The 22,951-nt window shown below is 43.5% G+C and overlaps 1 protein-coding gene across 9 annotated transcripts in view; it reads left to right on the top strand.

Moving 5' to 3' along the window:
• VEPH1 (ventricular zone expressed PH domain containing 1) overlaps positions 1-22,951 on the top strand; it is a 173,951-nt gene that overhangs the window by 97,226 nt on the left and 53,774 nt on the right. For 4 of the 9 annotated variants that reach the window (XM_019532639.1, XM_019532638.1, XM_019532637.1 and 1 more), the window contains exon 11: positions 11,106-11,240. In XM_019532639.1, the coding sequence (XP_019388184.1) occupies positions 11,106-11,240 (135 nt within the window). Of the gene's footprint in view, positions 1-2,308; positions 2,727-4,348; positions 4,654-5,057; positions 5,097-11,105; positions 11,241-22,951 lie in introns of those variants that run through there. The other 5 variants (XM_019532648.1, XM_019532644.1, XM_019532643.1 and 2 more) reach the window with 5 other exon arrangements.

Genomic DNA, 22,951 nt, shown 5'->3' with positions numbered 1-22,951 from the left:
TTATTTGGTCAAGTTATCTTTACATGTGTAATTTCCTAAAAATTAGTACACAAAAAATGAAAAAAGCGTAAGTTGGGGGTTAAAACAATTTTGTTTAACTTTCATTTCAAGTAGATGAATTAGGGAACAGATCAGGATCCCACCAGCCAGGTAAGCCCTACCTGAAACCTTCAATCCAGTTTCAGCACTGACAGCTCCTCCTTCTGAACCTGAGCACATTCATCTTTTGAACCTAATCCTGAAAGATTGTATGTTCTGGAGCAACTAGGAGAGTAATGGGACAAAATTCCTCCAGTAATAGCTCACTGTTTATGTTACCTGCTGTACTGTAAAGTTTAGCGCTCCCACTGCCACAAAATACTCTTAAAGACTTTGTCTTTTTAAAGCTATTTTAACCTCACATAACCTCAGGCTCCCAGCTGGCCCTGCCCTGCTTCTCCAAACCACTTTGCCTGTGGGAGAGGTGGCTCTAATTAGGATTTGCATTCTTAGCTGGTGGTTGTTGGAGACAAGGAGGAAAGAATTCTGAACATGGGGTTGGATTCGGAGCCTGCAGAGATGTATGCCTCTTCTGACTTTAAGGGTGTCAGACTGGAAAGGGCTCAGAGCAAAGTGAGTGGTTCTGCACCATAAGGAAGTTAGGTAGTAGGAAGGGAAGTTTTCAGCCTGAGGCGGAGGGAGTGTGTGTGTGGCAGGGTGTGAAGAGGTGCTTATGAACTGTTGAGGTTCAGCTTGAGAGAGATGACCAGCTTGGGACCTTAAGAGGAGGATGAGGCATGGGCTAATAGAAATGAGTGTAGAGGAGATGGATGTCAATTAGTGACTGTAAGAGAAGTTGAATATATGGTGTATGTTGGGAGGGGAAGTAGAAGAAGGGAAATGATTAGGTAGTACTAAATTGGAGTGGGGGAGAACAGGCAAAGGGTCACACAGGGATAAATACTATTCCTGCCTCCCTGCCTTATGTTATGAAGTGATCAGATTTTTTTTCTGAACAGGATGGGGGAATAATAGGAGAGAGAGAGAGAACACCTTTTTTTCCTATCTGATTTCTCACCAATCTGTCTCATCTCTCACAGCTCCCTGTGACTTTCCCATACAATTATCCTGGTCATCAGCTGCCACTTCTGATCAATAGAAGTTCTCAGAAGATTCTTGGCACCTCACAGAATCATAATCTTACCTGGCATTTATCACACTTTTACTTAATCTTGCATAGAGATTACTGTCTGCATCTAACTGACGGTTCTGAATGGGATCTACTTCAGCACAGCCCTTAAATATATGCTTCATTTTAAGCATGTAAGTAGTAGGCCTGTGCGAAGTGGCTAGTATTCACTTCGGATTCAGATTTGGCCGATATGGGGGACAGTGATTTGATTTGGTTGAATCTCCAAATCAAACAGGCCCCATCCCCTGCCTGCTCTCCCAGCCCCGTCAATAGCTGCTTCCCCCAGCACCAGCGTCCTGGCACTTTACAAAAAGGCCCGCATTCACCAGCTGTTGCCAGGCTGGGGACAATCCCTCCCCACTGCCGCACACTGTGTGGGAGGCTCTGCCATGATCCCCCAGAAGCCCTGTCAGCACCACAGCAGCTGGTGAGGGCAAGGCTTTTTTTTTTTAAAGAACTGGGAGCTGGAGCCAGGCAGGGCAGCCATGGGAGGTAGGGGCTGGGAGAGTGGGCATGGGATATGGGCTTGTGGTGAAGCCCCCAAAGCAGCATGGGGTAGTAAGGAGCAATGGGAATCACTGCCCCCCACACCTGGCAGCAGCCAGTGAGTGGCAGGATGCTGGGGCTGGGCAGGACAGCCATTGACAGGGCTAGGGGAGCAGGTAGGGATTGGGGGATGCTCAGGGAGCTGGGGGAGCAGGCAGGGGATGTGGCCTAGCAGGGGTCCTCCCATGGTCTCCCGTCCATCCCCCCCATCCCCTACTTACCAGCACAGAGTCCGGGTCCAGCTCCCTGTGATGATGAGTGGGGGCTGCCCGAATCTCTGAAGCTGTCCGAATCTTTTCCAAATTGATTCATAGAGCTTCAAATCAATTTGGACCTTCTTATTGGTCTCCTGATTCAATTTGGATTCAGAGATTCAGCCGCCGAATCTCCTCTGAATTGAATGAGAATGAGCACCCAAAGCTTCACACAACCCTAGTAAGTAGTCTTACCAAAGATAATAAGACTACTAGGATGCTTAAGGGAGAAGCAGATGCTTTATATGACTTGCTGGACTGAGGTTTTAGTGCACAATCTCTAGAAAGATTTAGGAGCATTTAACACACCGAGTAAGAGCAAATATGCTTGTTCCAGCTGGATAGTGCCAATCTCAGGAGGAGGAGAGGAGAGGTTTGTTCTGATGCTTGTCCGAAGTTTGGTACGTTACTGAAGGCAGGTAAGGGATGGGAAGACAGGCTGAGTAGTGGAGAGAAATTTGGCATAAGGAGAATCTGAGGGCAAGGATGGAATCCCAGGAAAAAGAGAAGGAAAAAAAGGAACAAGGAAGCAAGATAACAGAAGAAATAGGAAATAAGACAATACCAAAGTGAAAAGAAAGGGGAATCTGAAGAGAAAGGAAAAAAGTTATTTGCAAGCTTTCGGGCACAAACACCCTTCGTCAGACATAGAGAAACTCTGCTACTGTTATGTACTGTTCTCCAAGGTAGACAAGAAGCTAATTTGTAACAAGCATGTCTGTGAAAATGCAAATGAGTGGAAGTTAGGAAGACAATAGGTTGAGATAGGAGGGAAGGTGGGGGAGGGAAAGGTGTGAAGGAATGCAAGTGATCAGTTGGAGGCAAGTTACCTGGGGTATCAGATGTCAGACAGATTGTAATGTGTCATATATCCAATGTCTATATTAAGTTCATGATTTTTTGTATCCTGTAGATTTATGAAGTGAAGTTTGTAGGCTTGTCTCTGAAAGGTGTTTTGTAAATTCCCTTTGAGGATTAGAACTCCAAGATCAGAGGGAGTGATTGTCTTGTGGGAAGTGTGCACCCAGAGGTAATTGGATATTTTTGTCTTTGATGAATTTTTGGTGTGCATTCTTCTGGTATGCAGTTGTTTGGCTTCTCCTACATATTTTCCATCAGGTCAGGGCATTTGGTGCACTGGATGAGATATATTACATTTATGGAGGTGTAGATGTAAGATTCAGGAATGGTGATAGTTCTGTTGTGGGGTGTAGTTGTTGTGGGACTGGTGGAGATGTGTTGGCAGGTTTTACATTTCTTGTCCTGGGATGGTATGAATCCATTGGGTGTGGTTTGGGTTGTAGGAAGTTTGCTTCTGGTGATGAGGTTAGCGAGGTTCGGTGCTTGTTTAAAGACTAGGATGGGTGGTTCTGGAAAGATGTATTCAAGGATTGGTTCTTCTTCTAGTATGGGTTGCAATTGTTTGAGGATTTTCCATATAGATTCCAGGGAAGGATCGTATGTCATAACTAAAGGTATGTGTTTCGTGGGGATTTTCTTTTTGTACTACAGGAATTCTTCACATGGTATCCGGGTGGCTCTCTCAAAGGTGTGATCCATCTCTCTGGAGCAGTGTCCTTGCTGGGTGAAAGCCCTTTTGAGATTTGTGAGGTGACAATCATGGGTATTCTCCTCAGTGCAAATTCAATGGTATCAGAGAGCTTGGCTGTAACTTACAGCTTTTTTGGTGTGTTTAGGGTGGTTGTTGGTTTTGTGTAGATACGTATGGTGGTGCATGGGTTTCTTGTATATTGGGAAGGTGATTTATGTTTTTGAGTTTTTACAGAAAATCTGTTTTGTCTTGGATAAAATTCAGTCTTTGGGTGACAAGAGGTCTTAGGATGGAATTGATGAAACCTGATATTTCTTCAGTTAGAGTTCCATGGTTGGAAATTACAGGTCTGCAGGGGTTCTCTTGTTTGTGGATTTTAAGGAGTATGTAAAATGTCCCTGGATTGGGTAGTAGAGGGATCAGGGTCTGAAGTTTTTCTTGAAGTTCAGATGGAAATGATGTGATGGTGAGTTTGAGTTTTGAGGTGAAAAAAGGAGTTGGATCTTCCTTTAGTTTTTCATAGTAGGTGGTGTCAGAGAGTTGCCTGTTGGCTTCTTTTATGTAGTCTTCATGGTTAAGGATAACTATAACTCGGCCTTTATCTGCTGGTTATATTGCTATTTGGTGGTTGGATCTTAGAGATTCTATGGCCCTTCTCTGAGAGGGAGACATTGTTGTGGTGGTGTTTGTTGTTGATTATTTCATTGTTCATTCTCTCTCTGAAGCATTCAATAGGTTGAAGTTTGAATTTCATCCACTCTAAGGTGTCCAGTCTATGGGGTTTTTTATTTTTTGGCATTAATATTTTCGTCAATGTTGTCACAGGATGAAGTCATGTTGAAAGTGGATTCCTTTTGGTTGTGGAAATATTCTTTCAGGTGGAGGCGTCAGAAAAATTCTTGTAGTTCTCCACATTGGAGTGTCTTATTTGGGTATTTTTCTGGACAGAAATTAGGGCCTTTGGAGAGGACAGGTTTTTCAACCTTGATAAGTGTGTACATAGAGAGATTGATAATATTTGAGGATTGATTTGTTCCTTCTGTTTCATCAAGCATGAAGTTGGAATGTTGTACAGTATTCATGTTGTTTTTCTGATGGTTGTTTTGTGGCTGGAAAAATTGTTCCTGTAGTAATTGCTTCCATTTCTTCTTTTTGTGTTGGATGGATGTTGTAACAAATCTTTGGTATAATCACTGTATAATGTTGGGAAGATATTCAGATTTCTCTCTTTTCAATTGTTGTAGCATGTGTTGATTTCCTTCTTGAGTTGATTTTTATTGGAGTAGGTTATGTAAAAGAGATGATTTCCAAGTTTTTCTGAAGTTGTGAAGCATATTTGGATATTTGGATGTATGACATATTTATGACATTAATGGCACATTTGGATATATGACCCGTTACAACCTGCCTGACATCTGATACCTGAGGTAACCTGCCTCCAACTGACCACATGCATTCTTTTACACCTTTCCCTCTTCCCCCCTCCATCTCTACCCATTGTCTTCCTAACTTCCACTCATTGGCATTTTCACAGACATGCTTGATTTAAATCAGCTTCTTTTCTACCTTGGAGAACACATAACAATAGCAGAGTCTCCCTATGCCTGACTAAGGGTATCTGTGCCCAAAAGCTTGGAAAGAACTTTTTTCAACTATTTAGTTGGTCTAATAAAAGATATCACATTACCCAAAGAACCTTGCCTTAGACCAACATGGCTACAACCAACAGCCCTGAAGAGAAAGGATGAATTTGAAAAAAAAAAGTGCTTTGATGAAAAAGAAAAGATGAAAGGATGGTCTCAGGGAGAAATAATCTCAATAAAATGATGCATGATGGAAAAATCAGACAGAGGGAAACATATGGAGAAAAGATGTAAATAAAAGCACATAAAAGAGTAGAGAAGGAAGAGCAGAAGCAAAGGAAACCTACAATAAGCAGGGTTTTCTTAATTTTATACAGTCCAATTCAACATACATACTATCTTGCTGTACATGAACAAAAATATTGTTAGGCATGTCCCATTTCTGCTGTATGGTTGAATGTTTGTATGGAGAATTTCATCACTAATTTCAGATTTCATGTGCCATGTTTTGCATTTGCTTGATAAATACCTTTGTTTTTAAAAGCCACTCACTTTAACCCTTTCATCCAGATTATGTTGACTTTGGGCCTGATATTTTCTGGCTTCTATTGAACTGGGATAGTAAGCTTTGCAAATTTGCCATCTCACCAGAAACTAAGTTTTTTCTTTGTATAATTTTCCCATTCTTCTGTACTGTCCTTCATCTCTCTCTCCTCATTTTTATACCCGGGGTTGTACAAGTCCACATTACCCTGTACTTAGCACTCCATCATCTGGCCATTATTTTCCTAGGAACTTATTTCCTTTAAAAAAAACCAAACTGTTATTTTTGTAGTTTTGTTTCTGTTCTGAGTATTGGTTAAAATCTGGGTTCTTGTATCTTTGTCCTTCTAGTGCTTTTGAAGTTATTTTAGTAAACATTGTTATTAAACATCTGGAATTGGATTCTGGTACTGAGTCAAAAAACAAACTGCATTTAGCATAAGTTGTGAGGGGCTGAGCCAATAATATTTGACTTTTTGTCCCTCTAGAAACACACTGCAATTTGTATACCTTTCTCTGAAAAAACATTGGCTTTTATTGTGTTGCATTTAGTGTTAAACTTGCTATGTCACTATTTGCCTTAAATAATTTACACTTTTCATTTGCTTGAAATTATAAAGCTTTTACAAATGGTATATATAGCTATTAATAAAATTAAATATCATGTGCTAAATTCAGCCATACTATAACCTCACTAAACTTAGTGGACTTGCACAAGATAGGAATTTGGCATGAAATAGATTTACAGTATATTAGTATTTATTTAATTTAGTTCTTTATTAACTATAAAAGCCCATATTCAGAACTGACTAACATAGAACTTCTAAAGAATTCCATATGAGTTACCTCATTTTTTTGAATAAATGCTAGTTTTTTGCCATTTGTTATATACTCTCTTTATAGCCTCCAAGGAAAGAATTTTTTTCTCCTATCTCTATAATATATCTTGACTTCCTTCTGCATTATAATTTACTGTAAAGTTTTAATGAATACAGTCCTAAGGTTTTAACATATTTTGAAATCCATGGGTGAAAGTTGTGAAAATGCGGAGTATTCTATTTATTTATTGTTATTTTCAACTCTGGGATTTTGTGCTTTCAGGAGAGCACAATATTTGCATTACCATCTATTATGTAAGGCTGAGAGGAGAATTTTCTTCAAAGTAAATAATTATTAGGAAATGAAGTTAGAATAATATATTACCTATGGGCATTTTCTCAAAATGTAAGACCTTAATCATAAAATCGTAGAAAAGTAGGGCTGGAAGGAAACTCTGGAGGTCATCTGTGTGAGGCAGGACCACGCTATCCAACCCATCCTATACAAAGCCTTGTCTAGTTTTGTTACTAAAACTACACAATCAACTCTGTCATACAACTGCAAAGCATAGTAGTATAACCTACCAGCAGGGGGACAAGGTTGGTCAGTGTCTTGCTGCTGCAAGGGTGTTAAATACTCTAGAGATCCATGGAAGAAGACCACATTCAAATCAATTTTTGAAGAGGATCAAAGTGAGTTCTAGTTTTCAAGTATGACTAGCGATTTGTCAGGAAGATCATGGTTGCATCAAGGGAGAATGTGTTTTTTACTAGTCCTGTTAAAAGCCAACACATATGGCTAAGTTATAAACCTATAAAAATCATAGTTGGGACATGCTCAGCAGAGCCTTGTTCAATATTCACAGTGACATTCCCTGAAGATACCATTTCCCCTGGGTAGGCTTCAGCAATGGCCCAAGCAGGACTTTCTTTGAAGTTGCAGTTCTGGGTTGCTGAGGGATGGAGTACAGCCAGACATAAGAACTGGAAGCAGGAAGCTTTTCTCAGTGACCCACAATGCCAGGCCTGGGCAACGGAAGAGGAGGAACCTATGTGACCTGAATGCAACATGGTCAAGATGGTGTGGAGATGGATTATATTGGGATGAGGGAAGGGGAGACTGGAACTGGGGGCTAATATGACGGGAAGGAAATTGAACTGTGAATTGGGAGAAGGAGGCAGGAACTAAGAACCAAAGACATGTAGGCAAGAACTAGGAGTCATAAGGAGTGTGGTGGGGAAAAGGAGAAAAGGGGGCAATGGAAATGGCTGAGTGAAGACACAGAATAAAGAGATGGGGCAGGAAATGTTGGTAAGATTAAAAGTCTGTGGGTGAGGAGAAAACTAAGTTTGAATGAAGAGCCAGTGGAGACACTGAGACTGGCAGGGCAAGAATATCAGTCTAATAGAGGGAAAGAGGAAGCAAGTCTAACAGGGAGCCAAGATAGGAAGTGAAATCTGGCTGAACAATAAGACTTGGACAGGGATACTGGGGACAGAAAAGAGGCTCTGTGATTGGACAGGGAGCACAGAGAGGGGGAAATAGAAGCGGGTGTAAATTGACCAGAGGGTGGTTGGGGAAAACAGATAGGGTGAAGAGCCAGAAAGGGATGAACTGGGACTAGCTGTGCAAAAAGACAGGGAGGATAGGACATCTAGAGGAGACTAAGACTTGCTGGGCATGGAGATGACCACACCTTTTTTAAACTTCTCAAGTCTGGATGAACCAGCATTCCTAAGTTTCACTGTTACTCTGATGAAAGCAAATACCTGTGAAAGCAAGGGAAAAGTGAATGTCTCATTTCACTCTAGTGTTGGTCCCTAGTGCTGGGATGGATCTGGGGGTGAGAGGGGGTGCACTGGTGCCCTTACACCCCTCTTTAAAATCAGCTTCTGGGAATGACAGCGGTACAGCTACCCCTCGCTTAATGTTGTAGTTACGTTCTTAAAAAATGCAACTTTAAGTGAAACAATGTTAAGCAAATCCAATTACATCACATTAGTTACCTACTAGCAAGCAGCAGCCAAAACAACATTATAACCAAACATTGCACGACTTTGAAAGAGTATGTTCTCTAACATATCAGCAATGTAATAATGAAACTATGTTAACCTGGATGACATTAAGTGAGGAGTACCTGTATTTCTAGTCATTATAAGCTACCTGATCCCTTCTAATGGCTTCATTCCACAGGTGTTAACCATCTTCTTTTCCTTTTAATGGTCTTTATGTTTCATCAATCATTCTGTAATTCCTCTGTCTAGGGCTGTGCGAAACAGCACCATTCTGATTCTACTTCCATTTCGACGATTCAAAAACACTGTTCCATTTTGTTTCATCAAAAGTGTTTTGCTGTTTTGACACTGTTTTGATGTTTTGCCCATAAGTTATTATGGGGAAACATAAATTGCAGCAGGCAGGCAGATCGGGGGCTCGCCTGCACGCCCCACATGAGCTAATCTGCCCTGGCCCCATACAGGAGCCGGCTCAAGGTGGGTTCAGGCTCCAGGCAGATCAGGTCGTGTGGGGATCCTCCCCTGCCCTGGGATAGGGGCGGCGAATCTCTGCATGAGTTGATCAGCCCCGGCCCCACTGGCTCCAGGCGGCAACACCTGGCTCGTGTCAGCCTACAGGCAGATCAGGGACCCACTGGCACCCCTGGAAGGCCTGCAGGGGCTGTGCCAGAGTTCTCCTGGGGGTGCATGCCCCCACTCTGCCTGCTGGGAGACAGGAGCTGGGTGCTGCTGCCTGGGGTGCTGGGTGTGGGTTGCACCCAGCGACAGTCTGTTATCTGAGAGGCAGATTGGGGGCCTGCACCCCGGGAGGACTCTGGCACAGCCCCTGCATCCCTCCTGGGGGTGTGGGTGAGCTCCCGACCTGCCTACTGGATGACAGGAGCAAGCCTGGCTTTGAAATTCAAAACGTTTTGAAACTTTCTAAACATGTCGAGTTCCCTTGTTTCGTTTCATTTCAAAGACTTCTGTTTCATTTCAATTTCACTGTTTCAACCTCAAAATGCACTGAAACAACTTCGAAATGAAACACTGGGTGAAATTTCACACAGCCGTACTGTCTGTTAGCTGCTCCTGGTAATGAAGCTCCTGTTTCACAGCTCTGCAAACTGTTTTTAACTCATTCCAATGAAGTTATATTTGTTTTTGCTTCTATCTTAAACTGAGTATCGAAGCCCTAGCCCCCTAGCATATTAGTAAAGCTTCTAGTGTATTTTTAGTAAAATTTCTAGTGGAAAAAAATATGTGTAACGTTGTACATGTGATGATGCACCATGTGCACGCCCCTTTCGAAAATTCTAGATCCGCCCTAAGGTGTTCCACATAGAGGATGAGAACCTAATACTGCTATCAGTTACTCTATTGGTCCAAATAGCAGAGGTCTATATGGAGCATCTAAAAGTTCAAGCCCTGCTGATGAACAATGTGTGTGGCAGTATGATGCCACACAATTAAATACGTTTTGGTTTGGTTTGTTTTTTTTCCAAGTAGCTTTTATTACAAAACCTGGGAAACTTCATATACAAATTCTTTTTTGAAAGGCTGGATCTTTACTCATACTTAAGGTCACAAAGTCAAGCAAAAATTAAGAGAAACCAGAGTTAAAGTTTCCCATAGAAATGCTATGCCAGACTCCGTGTGTGTGTGTGTGTGTGTGTGTGTGTGTGTGTGTGTGTGTGTGTGTATAGGCGCGCGTGTGCACACACACACACATTTGACTACGTGATCACATGCTATTTTTTTTCATCAGGACAAATGGGTAATATTGACAACTTCAAAAAATTAAAAAAAATTTTTTTAGTGTAATTTACAAAATAAAGGACTTAATCCTGCTTTCCCTCCATGTCCTGCTTTGCCTGGTGCTATTTCAGACTTGTTTTATGAATGTTAAAAAATGAAATGTCTTGTTATAAGTAAATAACTTTTATGAACATGTGCTGTATAATCATTTCTCTTTGTATGTAGTCCCATTGTCTTCAGTGGGACTAATCACATGAATAAGCACTCATCAACATGATGAGTAAGGGTTGTATAATCTGTCCTTAAGTAAATTAATTTGCTCCTTGCATGTGGTCTTCAAATTATACCTCCTAGATTGTTTGCAATAAAAAGGCATGCAGCAAAACATGTACTACTAACCTATATAACCTAGTATTACTAAAATTATATACTAGTGTTACACGATGTATGTGTGTGTATTAATTAGTTTATACATAAGTTAGTGCTAGTGTGTGCATATACATGCTCACACATTCATACATGTTTAGATACATGCGCACATGTATACGTACTACTACTACTAAATTATATATAAAATTTAATGAATGAAGTGTCTGTTAAGTCATATTAAGTCTTTTGCTTTTCTGAAATGTTTTCACTGTATAATAAATAACAGCAAATGGAACAGATAGGATATATTTAGTTTCCCTGATTTATCTACTTTGTGTAGATATGAATCAGTGTTAACCAAAGATAATTTTTGTTTAAAATATATCAGTGTTTCTATGTTGTTAAATAAGAGGGTAAAAGTTTTTGCCTAGTTGTAGTATGTTGAAATATGAACAAGAGGATATTTAAATCACTTAATTAAAAATATTTGAAATACCCATTTAATTTTTTCCACAGAGCTTGTTTCCAGAGCCTTTGTCCATACAGAGTAACCCTGTGCAAGTTCTTAAAGCCCTGTGGGAAAAAACACAGCTGAAAGGTACACACAGTTTTGAAAATACAATGATTCAGTCTACATTTCCACACCAAAAGGTAAGCATTTTCTCTCTAGGGAAAAAAGTACTTTACACTTACCTGGAGATTAGATATCCACAGATCTTTGCTATATTTAATTAATGAAAAATAAAATGTTGGGTGTGGACAAATGAACAAATTATACCAATTTAAAAAGTGCTGAGGAGAAGAGGACTTGTCATGCATCACCTGAGTCATGGTAACTGTTTGTCTGCTCCTATAACTGGGAAAGTAGAAGCTCAACCAGGGTAGTTTTTACCCCTGAATGAAACAGCTGCTAAGATGATCCTAATTAAGCTTCCACTTAATGCAGAATAGCAGAGATACAGAACCATTATTACAGATCAGCTGATGTTGAATGTTTCCCCCCCACACTTTAATGCAGTATAATTTGTTCGTATGTCCTTTCATTATTTTTTTCTGTCACACACAATGTTTTAACAAATGCACTAAATGGAAACCTCTTGATTGGGCCCAAATCTGCTTCCAAAGAAATCAAAGAAATTTTTTATATTGGCTTATGTTGGTGCAGGATAGTCAATTCCAGCTGTCATCTCCTCTTGGTTTTCTGAAGCAAAAAAAATAAATTAAAATGCATTAATTTTAATATTATTTTTCCATGTAAAACAACTGCTATCTTGCCAAAAAGATAATACATGTTTGCATGTGGGGGAAAAGAAAATCTGTCATTGATAATTGGGAGGGAAGTAGTACATGAATAATAGACTGCATTTTAAAAAGAGCCTTTTTGTGCCTTAGCAAATTCTCATTGACTTTCAAGCTTTCTGTTTAAGAGCGTGTCCACCAGGGCTGTGTGAAGCGGGCCCTATTGGATTTGGATTCAGATTTGACCTGAATTGGGGACAGTGATTTGATTAGTTGATTCTGAATCTGAAGATTCAATGCTGATTTGGACATAGACACAGCTTTAAATGCTTTTTCTATATACCTCAAGGTGCCAGTGCAGCTCGTGAATGCTGCAATGCTGTGGCAGATGGAGCATCCCACAGGAATGTGGGGGCCCCCCACATGCTCAGTGGCGAACCTGGAAGTGGACCAGATGTACTTCCAATCCACTTCCGGGTCTGCCAGGGAGCACACAGGGTGCCCCCAACCCCGTGCCCTACTGGCTTGGCGATCAGAAACAGAGAGACCCCAGGTGCTCCTCCAGACCTAGGAGGCACCAGTTGCCGAGCTGGGGGAATGCGGGGGGCCTGAACTCTCCCCAGAGGAGCAGAAAGTGGACCGGAAGTGCTTCTGGTCCAATTCCAGGTCTGCTGTCAGGCAGGCGGGGGAGCCGCCAACACTTCTGTGGGACACTCCATGAGCCCCAGCATCGCAGCATTCACAAGCTGCCTGCTACCTAGAGGGATGTAGAAAAAACATTTAAAGCTGTGTCTATGTCCGAATTGCTGAATCTCTCCGAACTGATTTGGAGGGTTCTGATTCAATTCAGAGAAATTAAAAGGTCCTCTGATTCTATTTGAATTCGGAGATTCAGCCACTGAATTGGGCCGAATCCCTGCTGAATCGAATCAGGGACCGAAGCTTCGCCCTAGTTTCCACACTAGGGAAACATTTGTTTGGGATTATTGGTAGCATCTCTCTCTTTTTTTGTGGGTTTTTTTTGTTCTTTTGCTCTGTTGATGTGTGTGCATTGAAAAAACCCTGTTTCTTTAATGGCGTTGAGTTTCACCTTCCCTCATGCTGTGTTGTTCTGGTTTCTATTAGGTGTCTTTCTTCATTTCTTAGCAAAGTTCTTGATAGGTATCTTGTTGATCTGGGAGTTTATGATTTGTTCAAATTCTTGGGATCTTTTATATATAAAAATTCAACTTATAGGGAGTTGAAATGTACTTCTGAAAAAATATATTTCTGATTTTTATAGCGGGTGAATAAGCATTCTATTGTTGTGTACTTTAAAAGATCTCCAGCCTTTTTCGCTAATCTCTCAAACAAGCTTCATGTGAGGTGAATGAAAATTGTGGATAATACCTGTGGGTTTGTTTCCTATTTACATAGTTTCAAGATTTAAATCAGAATAGCTGCCATTATAGACTTCTTGATACTTATTTGGAAACTCACATACTTATACACAGACTTAGATTTTATGAAAAAGATAATTTTCATGTGCTTCATTCTTAACTTCTGTAAGTTTAAAGGACGATTTTTATTGTTTCTGGGATTTTGGGCATTAATCAGAATTCATGCATGAGAACAAAACAGCAACAAATATCTATTTTTTTTATTGAACTACTTTTTATATCACATCTAATATTGGATGAACTAAATTGTTAAAGCTTCTTGAACTAGTCTTTTTCAAACAGAGACTAAGCCTAGAACATGTGTCTGAAAAAAGGTTGAAAATGGGGGGGGTTTTTTGTTGGAATCAGCCTCTGAAACTTAAAGATAGTGTTGCTTACTATAGCTAGATAATAGGGCTGCGCAAAATTTTGCCAGCAGTTTCATTTCGGTGCTGTTTCGACTCGTTTCAAACTCAATTGAAATGAAACAGAGATCTTCAAAACAGCCTCAAAAGAAACTAGGCAAGTCAAAATGTTTCAAAATTTTCAAAATTTGTTGAGTTTCGAAGCTCAAGCTGGGCTTGCCTGCATGGAAACAGAAACTAAAGTAAGGAGAGGGACGGGGTAGTGGGGAAGGAGTGCTCTCATTATTAACTGTAGGTGGCCAGTGACTGTCATCCTTTCCTGAGGTCTCTTCCAATCCCGGTGCTCTGGGGGAGGGATGGAAAAATTGCATGAAAGGCAGCATTGGCTGAACTGCCCTGCTTTCTGCCTTGGTGTCAGTTGAGTGAGGGTGCACCTTAACACACACACAGCATCACCCACCCATGTCATGAGTTTTGCCTGTCAGCAGCCAGAGGTGCAGGGCCCCAGAACCCAGAAGCCCCTGCACCTCTCTCCTTGAAAGCTGGCAGGCTTTGTGGCCTCAGCAGTTTCCCGAAGCCCCTGCACCTATCTCGTAGAACCTTGGCAGGCTTCATGCCCTCAGAAACTTCTGTAGAAACTTCTCCCTGTATGCACTAAAGACACATCTATACTGCTGGATGTTATATGGATATGGTCAGCATTTGTGCCTTATTAGTTTTACAGTATAATGACATTACTGAGCTGATGTTACACTACTGGGGGGGATTATCATGAGTGTCTGTTAGGTAATAGGCAATATTGTATAAGGATCAGATTTTTCAAAGCACCTAGATTATATAGCCAAATAAGTCCCATTTATTTAACTGAGGTTCTTTAAAAATCCTACCCTAAATCATCTTCAAACACTATAGCTTTCTTACTTTTTTAATAGTGATTGTGATGGGCTTCATACCAGCAGCTGCTAGTCAGAAACCAGAGCTGACTGAGGGAATGGAATTTGGAGGAGGAAAGTGATTAGGAAAGAAATCTTGGACAGAATTTGAAATATAATACATCATACATACTGAACCCAAAAAACGTGTCAAGCATCCTGCAAACGTTATTAGTCTCTTGTGTATCACTTGTATAATATCACTACCATTAGATGTTAGTGTGTAGTCTATTTCGGGCTATTTTATCTGTCCAAATTTCATTTGGGCTACTTTGATTTCCAGAGTAATGGAACCAGTGCTGTAGCAAGTGGGGGCGAGTGGGGTGACCGCCCCAGATGCTGAAGCAAAGGGGCATCAACAGGCGTTACCCAACTGGGGCAGGGCATTGGACAGAACCATGAGCGGCTCATTTGCAGGTCACAGGGATGGGCGAAGGGCAGCTCCTACCTCTGTGTGCACTCCTGGGCAAGCGGGGGGGGGGGGGCATGTGCCCCCAGATCTGTTCATGGGGTGAGAGTGGGATGTGGCTATGGACTTTGCCCCAGGCGCCAAACTTCATTGCTTTGGCACTGAATGGAACTGTGTATCAGCATGTAAAAATAAAACATTTATCCCTTCCAATCCAAAAAATGGGAACTCCAGAAGCTGTTGAGTTACACAGTCTCATTCAGATGCTGGATGATAGTCAAGCAGATGAAACACATTTAATGCTTTATTAGGTTTTAAAATTGAATTTTGAGTTTTACAGTATATGCTGGTTCTATGTCTGGTTTTGTTTGTTTACTAATATAGGACTTGAACTTGCTCCTATTAAAACTTAAATTGAATTCTTTGAGACATTCTTTTAGCTCTCATTTTAACCAGGATGCTAGTCTTTGAGACATCTGTCAGCTCTCAGCTCTAATTAACCAGGATGCTAGTCTTCATAATCCACTTCGTTAATTGTCATATAGGCTTCTTCATATGTTTCCCTAGATGCCCATCACACTTAGAAGGAACTCCCCATGAACATCTGGAAAGCTCTGCCTCATATTCTCCTTCAACACTCCCACACTTAAAGCTCTCTTTTCATATTTTGCCTACAGAAAGCTTGATAATTTGATAACTGCTATTCTGCTCACCAGTGTTGTCTGATTGCTTCCTTCCCAGACAGCCTGTCTGTATACCATCTACACTGTCTATTGTCTCTTGGCATATACTTAGATTTTATGCTGTTTGGGTCACGGACCACATTATATTATATATCTAATAGTGAGTTAGAACTCTTACACACACACATATATTACTGTAGTGTCTCAAGGTCTTTGCCACATATTTATTGTGCTAAATACTGTACAAACACAAAACAAAAATAATATATATATAATGGTGAGTTAGAACTGTTACACACACACATGTACACACACACATATTATAGTGATTTAAAACTCATATACTTTTATATAACCAAACCCTTAGTACCTGGATGTACCAAGGAATAGGTTAAAGAGCTTAGTCAGTTAATCTTTCTAGCACTACAATTGAATATTCAGGGAGCAGATCAGTTTATTAGGCCAGGTCCTCTGGCAGTATAAATTAGCAAATTAATGGAAAGGTGTTAATTTGCTAGCCATCTGGCTCACTGATTTTTTTTTTTTTTGGCATGTGTAAAGAACTTGAAAAGAAATGCTAACCTGGAAACAGAATTAAAAAAAAACTACATACAGCTTTATTTCATCATAATTTGTACTGGAGAAATGTGTCACTACCTCCTTTTTTCTTTTTAGTTGTCCATCATGGTGTAATAAAACATGTCAATTCTTCCACCATACCGTACATTCCATCACAGGCAACCAGATGTTCTACATCCGCTTGGGAAATTCAACACCTCTGGTTTTTTTAAGATGGTTAGGAAATCTCCCTTCTCTGGGGAAAGCAGACTTCACTTTCTGTTGATGAATTTCAAAAGTATTTAAAAACATTCTTGCAGAAACTTAGTAGGTAGGTAAGACCTTATTCATCCTGGCTGTCCGTTAACTTGGCATTGCTTCTTGGGTTTGGAGGTATGCCCATCTCTGTGGAATCCTTCAAAATACATGTCTCACCATTAGAGAGATTAAGGGAGTAATTGTTTTTAATAAGATTTTGCTTTATGGGAAGAGTGGGTGGGAATACAGTCAAGCAGACACCAATGCTCTGGATATATTTGGGTGTGTGTTCTTTTGCATGTAATGGACTGTTTATATTTTGTTGTGTATGAAGATAGATCTTCACTTCCCTCTAATGGCATCAAATCCTTTTTTCACCTAATAACTGTTTGCTGTCCAAACCTTTAGGCTTTTGCTATTATGCTCCTTTCTTTAAAAAGCTAAAATAAACCTAAGTGGGGAAAAATTTTTCCTCTCCAATAGTTTTGCTGGTTAGTTGGAGGATAGAATGAGGAAGCCACAAGAACTGTGTTCTCCCAATCCTGGACTTCAGACAAGTGACTGAACCACTGTGTGTCTTATCTTCTCCATATGTAAAGAGGATGCTATGGCTTGATGATATGAAATACTCCGAGATCGCTGCATGGATTAAGGGCAACTGCAGACAGTAGGGCAACCGGCAGGTGTAGGCCAGCCTTGATGAGAAGGTCACATGGCCGCAGGCCAGGCAATGTGATTGGTGAAGAGAACTGAGCTTCCTTCATTTTAGCTCAGGCATCAGGGCTGAGCTAGCAGTCTGTTGCTGGCAACTGGAGCAACAATACCCAGCTGAGCTGCTGCTCACAGAACAGCTTGAAGGTAAGGGAGAATCTATGGGGATGGCAGGAGGTTTCTACAGGCCCAGTGGAGTCCTGAGCCCCAGGGAGAAGTCTGAGGCCTAGAGAGAGCTAGGCCTAGCTTAGCAAGGGGGCCTAATAGCTTGTAGGCCTACAAAGGGGACAGGTACGTCCTGATTAGATCAGGCAAGGGTGAAGCCAGGGGGCTCAAGGGAGCCCAGTAGAAATAGGCTCCATGCAATCTTCCTAAGGGCTGTAAGACAGCCCAGATTGGGGTGCTGGCTCTGTGGTGGGGCCTAGAGGGGAATCCCCTTTAGCATATGGAGGGCAGCGACTGCCACACTGACCTTCTGATCCCTCAATGTAAGGGGGCCAGGGCTGTATGGCCGAAGGGCTCTTGAGCCCACCACAGGGGGCAGGCTAGGGCTGCAACGAGCCATCTGGTACCCCGACTGGCCTAGAGGTGGGGCCAGAGCCTACATAGACTGAAGGTCCTCTCAAGGGGGAGGACATCACAACCAACACAGGGTAGAGGTCATTCAGCAGGATGGCTGTGATGAAGGAGGCTGCAACACAGTCTCTGGAGGGGAGTATCCCAGAAAGGGGGGATCATGTCAGAGATGGGCTCAGGAGAGTGAACAGCCCAGGGATTACATCCAAGACTCCAGAAGGGGAATTAGATCATAGGCAAGTAGGCCTGCTTGGTCCTGCAAAAGACCAAAAACTGTACCCTGCTGGGGAAGGGTGGTCTAGTGGGGCTGTCCATGCCAAGACAATCCTCCAGAAATCCCCCTGCACAAGTAGTACCCAAATAAGTGACGGGGGCCAGGGAAGGCTTAGGAAAAAGGTGGTGGCATGTGCATCTACAGGAGGCCTCAAATGCCTTTACACAAATGCTTGAAGCATGGGGAATAAGCAGGAGGAACTCAGCCTCCTGCTAGCTAGCAAAAACCCAGACTTAGTGGGTCTCACAGAAACCTGGTGGGATTCTACCCACAACTGGGAAGTGGACATCGAGGGTAACAGGCAGGGCAGAGCAGGGAAAAGGGGGGTGGGGTGAGTAGCACTGTACATCAAAGAACAATACATATCCTCAATGATCAGGATGGGTTCAGAAGAGGTGCTAACTAAGGCGCTCTGGTTTAAAATGCAAGAGGGTCATGGGGAAAGGGACTTGATAGTGAGCATCTACTACAGACCACCTCACCAGGGGGACAAGTTGGACCTGGAATTCTCAGGTTAGCTCATGGAGGCTGTAAAGCCAAGGAATGTGGTTGTCATGGGTGACCTAAACTACACAGATGTTTGCTGGGAGGAGCAGTCAGCCAGGTCGGACTGCTTGCATAGGTTCCTAGCCAGTATACAGGACTGCTACCTAACCCAGGATGTGCATAGTCCCACCAGACGAAATCCCATGCTGGACTTGGTCCTTACCACAGGCGATGACCTGGTGAGGGGTCTGTGGGTACTCAACCACCTGGGCAACAGTGATCATTGCCTGCTGGAATTTACTATCCAGCACAGGATGATGAAAGCAAGCAGTAAAGCAAAAGTCCTTGACTTCAGGAGGACCAGCTTCAATGAGCTAAGAAGATTAGTAGGAGAGGCATTGGGGTCTCGGTGCTTCAATGAGATGGGAGTCCAAGACAGTGGTTGTTCCTCAAGGAGATGATCCTCTGAGCTCAGAGTCAGTCCCAGTGCACACCAAGGGGGGGCAGGAGTGCTAAGAAGCCCTCATGGCTCGGCAAAGGAATCCAGAGACGGCTGAGGGCAAAAAAGGAGGTGTACAAACAGTGGAAGCAAGGGGCTATCACCAAGGAGGATTACACCTCCATTGCTTGGGACTACAGGGAGGCTGTTAGGAAGGCCAAGGCAGAGATGGAGCTAGGGCTAGTGACCAGAATTAAGGATAATAAAAAGTCCTTTTTCAAACACATAGGAAGTAAAAAGGCAACGGGTAATGTGGGTCCCCTACAGGATAGGTTTGGCAATCTGGTGATTGTGGCAAATGAAAAAGCTGACCTCTTTAATGAATTCTTTGCCTCCATATTCTTGAACAGGGACCGGGACATCTCCCACACTAGAATTGTGAACAGACCCAGGGGAGGCATCACCATGCCTAGTGTCAGGGATGAACTCATTAGGGAACTTTTGGAGGGTCTGGACATGTTTAAATTGGTAGGTCCAGATGCTCTTCACCTGAGGGTGCTGAGGGAATTGGCTGGAGTCATAGCGGGGCCCCTGGCACGGCTCTATGAGCACTCGTGGGGCACTGGCCAGGTACCAGAGGATTGGAAAAGGGCCAGTGTGGTCCCCATTTAGAAAAAGGGGAGAAAGGAGGACCCTAGCAATTATAGGCCAGTCAGTCTTACCTCAGTCCTTGGGAAAACCTTTGAGAAAATTATCAAGGAGCACATCTGCAAGGGCCCAGCAGGGGCGTTAATGCTCAGGGGCAACCAACATGGGTTCATTGAGGGCAGGTCCTGCCTGACTAACCTGGTTTCTTTCTATGATCAGATCACAAAGTCCCTGGATGAGGGTGTCAGGGTGGATGTCATCTTCCTGGACTTTAAGAAGGCCTTTGACATGGTTTCCCACCACATTCTCTTAAAAAGCAAAAGCTTGGTGACTGCAGTATTGATGCCTACACAATCAGACGGGTGGCAAATTGACTAGATGGTCGCACCCAGAGAGTGGACAGGTCGTATTTGACCTGGAGAGATGTGGGCAGTGGAGTCCCTGAGGGGTCGGTCCTGGGGCCTGTAGTGTTCAACATCTTTATCAGTGATCTAGATGTGGGGGTGGAATGCACGCTGTCCAGATTTGGTGACAACACTAAGTTGAGGGATGAGGTGGGCACACTGGAGGGGAGGAACAGAATCCAGCTAGCTCTAGACATGTTACAGATGTGGGCAGATGAGAACAGGATGGAATTCAACACAAACAAATGTAGGGTACTGCATCTAGGGAGAAGGAACCAGCAACACACCTATAGGCTGGGGAACACACTTCTTGTCAAAACAGTGGGAGAAAAGGATCTTGGAGTCATTGTTGACTCCAGGATGAACATGAGCTGCCAATGCGAGGAAGAGGTCAGTAAAGCTAACCGCATCTCGCCATGCATCTACAGATGCATCACAAGCAGATCCAGGGAGGTGATTCTTTCCCTCTATGAGGCATTAGTCAGGCCACAGTTGGAGTACTGTGTCCAGTTCTGGACACTGGACTTCAAGAAGGATGTGGCTAGCATTGAGAGGGTCCTGAGGAGGGCCACTGGTCAAGGGGCAGCGGGTCAGGCCCTATGAAGAGAGGCTAAAGGGCCTGAATCTATTTAGCCTCCACAAGATAAGGCTGAGAGGGGATTTGGTGGCCATTTACAAGCTCACCGGGGGGACCAGCGGGAATTGGGTGAGGCTCTGTTCCCCTGGGCACCACGGGAGGTTACTATGAATAATGGCCACAAATTGTTAGCGAGAAGGTTCAGGACGGACATCAGGAGACATTACTTTACAGTTAGGGCTGCCAGGCTCTGGAATGGATTCCCAAGGAAGGTGGTGCTCTCTCCTACCTTGGGGGTCTTCAAGAGGAGGCTGGATAGATGTTTGGCTGGGGTATCATGACCCTGTGCTCATTCCTGCCTGGGCAGGGCGTCGGACCTGATGATCCCTTCTGACCCAAACACTATGCAACTATAAACTATAAATGCCAGGTCGGTTACCTCCCTGGTGAAAGGCAGGTAGGGGAACCTGATAAACTCAGCCCCCACCATCCAGTGGGTCATTAAGACTGGAGGGTAGTGGTACCAGGCACACCCAGGGAGAGGCACCTGAGCCTGTAGAGGTATAAGACCCTGAGGCCCCAGTGTAGAGGTGTAGTATAAACCTCAGCAAGGGGGCAGAGCAGGTACCCCAGTGAAGGGGTGGAGTGCATGGGGCTAGAAGCCTAGAGAAAGGCAGAGTGCCCATAGGGTGAGTGTGTTGAGCCCCAGAGAGAGGGGCATGTGTTGAGGTCCCAGGAAGCAGGCAGATAGGCACAGGTAAATCCTTGGATGCCTGAGACTGCAAGTGGGCCCAAGGCCAATTGGGCAAGTAATTGACCCTAATCAATCAGTGAGTGGGAGAGTGATGAGTTATCCAAGAGGGGTCTAGGTCAGATCTCCACCCAGGTTGTGGCAAATTGGCTAATCACTGTGAAGATGAGAATTGCAAGAGGGCCCAGGAGACTGTGCACTGGCCAGCCAAGAAGTGTGAGAAGACAAGCCTGATGGCCTGTGGAAGCTACTCGAGGGAGCAGGAGAGGCTGAGTGTGGCCCAATGTGGGGCAGCAAGTAAGAGGCCCAGTGTCAGTGAGTGGAGTTCCAGAGGCACGGTGAGTGCAGGTGGTGTGAATGAGGCCCACTGGGGCAGAGGCAGAGGATGAATATGTGAGGCCTAGCAAGGGGCTTAGTTTGGTCCGCCTTAAAGCCAAAGCATAGAGCATCTCAGGGATGTCATCTGCAAGGCATGGGACATGATACGGGAAGATCAGAGTTGTGTGTAAGCCCCTAGGCATCAGGGTCTTAAAATGGGCTCCTGCATTTATTACAACCATTATCGTAACAACAAGGCATGGCAGAAAAGACTGGGCAGACTGCCCTAGACAGGTGGGCGGGCCAGTACTGTGACTAGGCCCCAGGAATTACTGGACCTGGTACTGGCAACAGGAGATGACATGGTAGGGGATCTACAGATTAGTGGTCACCTGGGGGACAGTGACCACCAAATAATAGAATTCACTATAAGGTGTAGAGTGGGAAAAGAAACTAGTAGGATGGAAGTGCTAGACTTTAGGAAGGCTGACTTCAGTGAGCTCAGGTGTTAGTCAATGACACACTGCAGGGTAAGAGATTTGGCGAGATGGGAGCCCAGAGGAAGGGTTGCTGTGCCTTAAGGAAGCAATCCTTCGGGCACAGAGGGAGACAATCCCAATGCGTGGGGAAAGGGGGAAAGGGGCCAAGAGGCTTCCTTGGCTAACCAGAGAAATCCAGAGCAGCCTAAGGGCAAAAAGGGAGGCATATAAGCAGTGGAAACAGGGAGAAATTACTAAAGAGGAGTATGCCTCCTCAGCTCGAAGTTGTAGGGAGGCAGTTAGAAAGGTCAAAGCTACCATGGACCTGAGGATGGCATCCCAACTTAAGGATAACAAAAAATTGTTTTTCAAATATATAGGGAGTAAATGAAGGCCCAGGGCAGTATAGGGCCACTACTGAATGGGCAAAAGCAATTGATGACAGACGGGGGGGACAAGGCTGAACTCCTCAGTGAGTTCTTTGCCTCAGTGTTCCTAAACGAGGGGCAAGACAAGTTTCACAATAGGATCGTAGCGAAACAACAGCAGGGTGCCAGACCACCAAGCGTTGACCCTGAGATGGTGAAGAGTTACTTGGAAGGACTGGATGTGTTTAAGTCAGCAGGCCCAGATGAGCTCCATCTGAGGGTACTGAAGGCACTGGCTGATGTCATTGCACAGCCACTGGCAAGAATATCTGAGCACTTCTGGTGCATGGGCCAGGTCCTGGAGGACTGGAAAAGGGCCCATGCGCCACGTAATTTTCAAGAAGAGGAGGAAGGAGGATCCAAGCAACTACAGGCCAGCCAGTCTCACCTCCATCCTTGGTAAAGTCTT

Source organism: Crocodylus porosus, unplaced genomic scaffold, assembly GCF_001723895.1.
Source record: "Crocodylus porosus isolate Cpor-Errol unplaced genomic scaffold, CroPor_comp1, whole genome shotgun sequence".
NCBI classification, from domain to species: domain Eukaryota; kingdom Metazoa; phylum Chordata; order Crocodylia; family Crocodylidae; genus Crocodylus; species Crocodylus porosus.
Note: the sequence above shows the minus strand (reverse complement) of the source record. Positions and strands in the feature narration are given on the sequence as shown.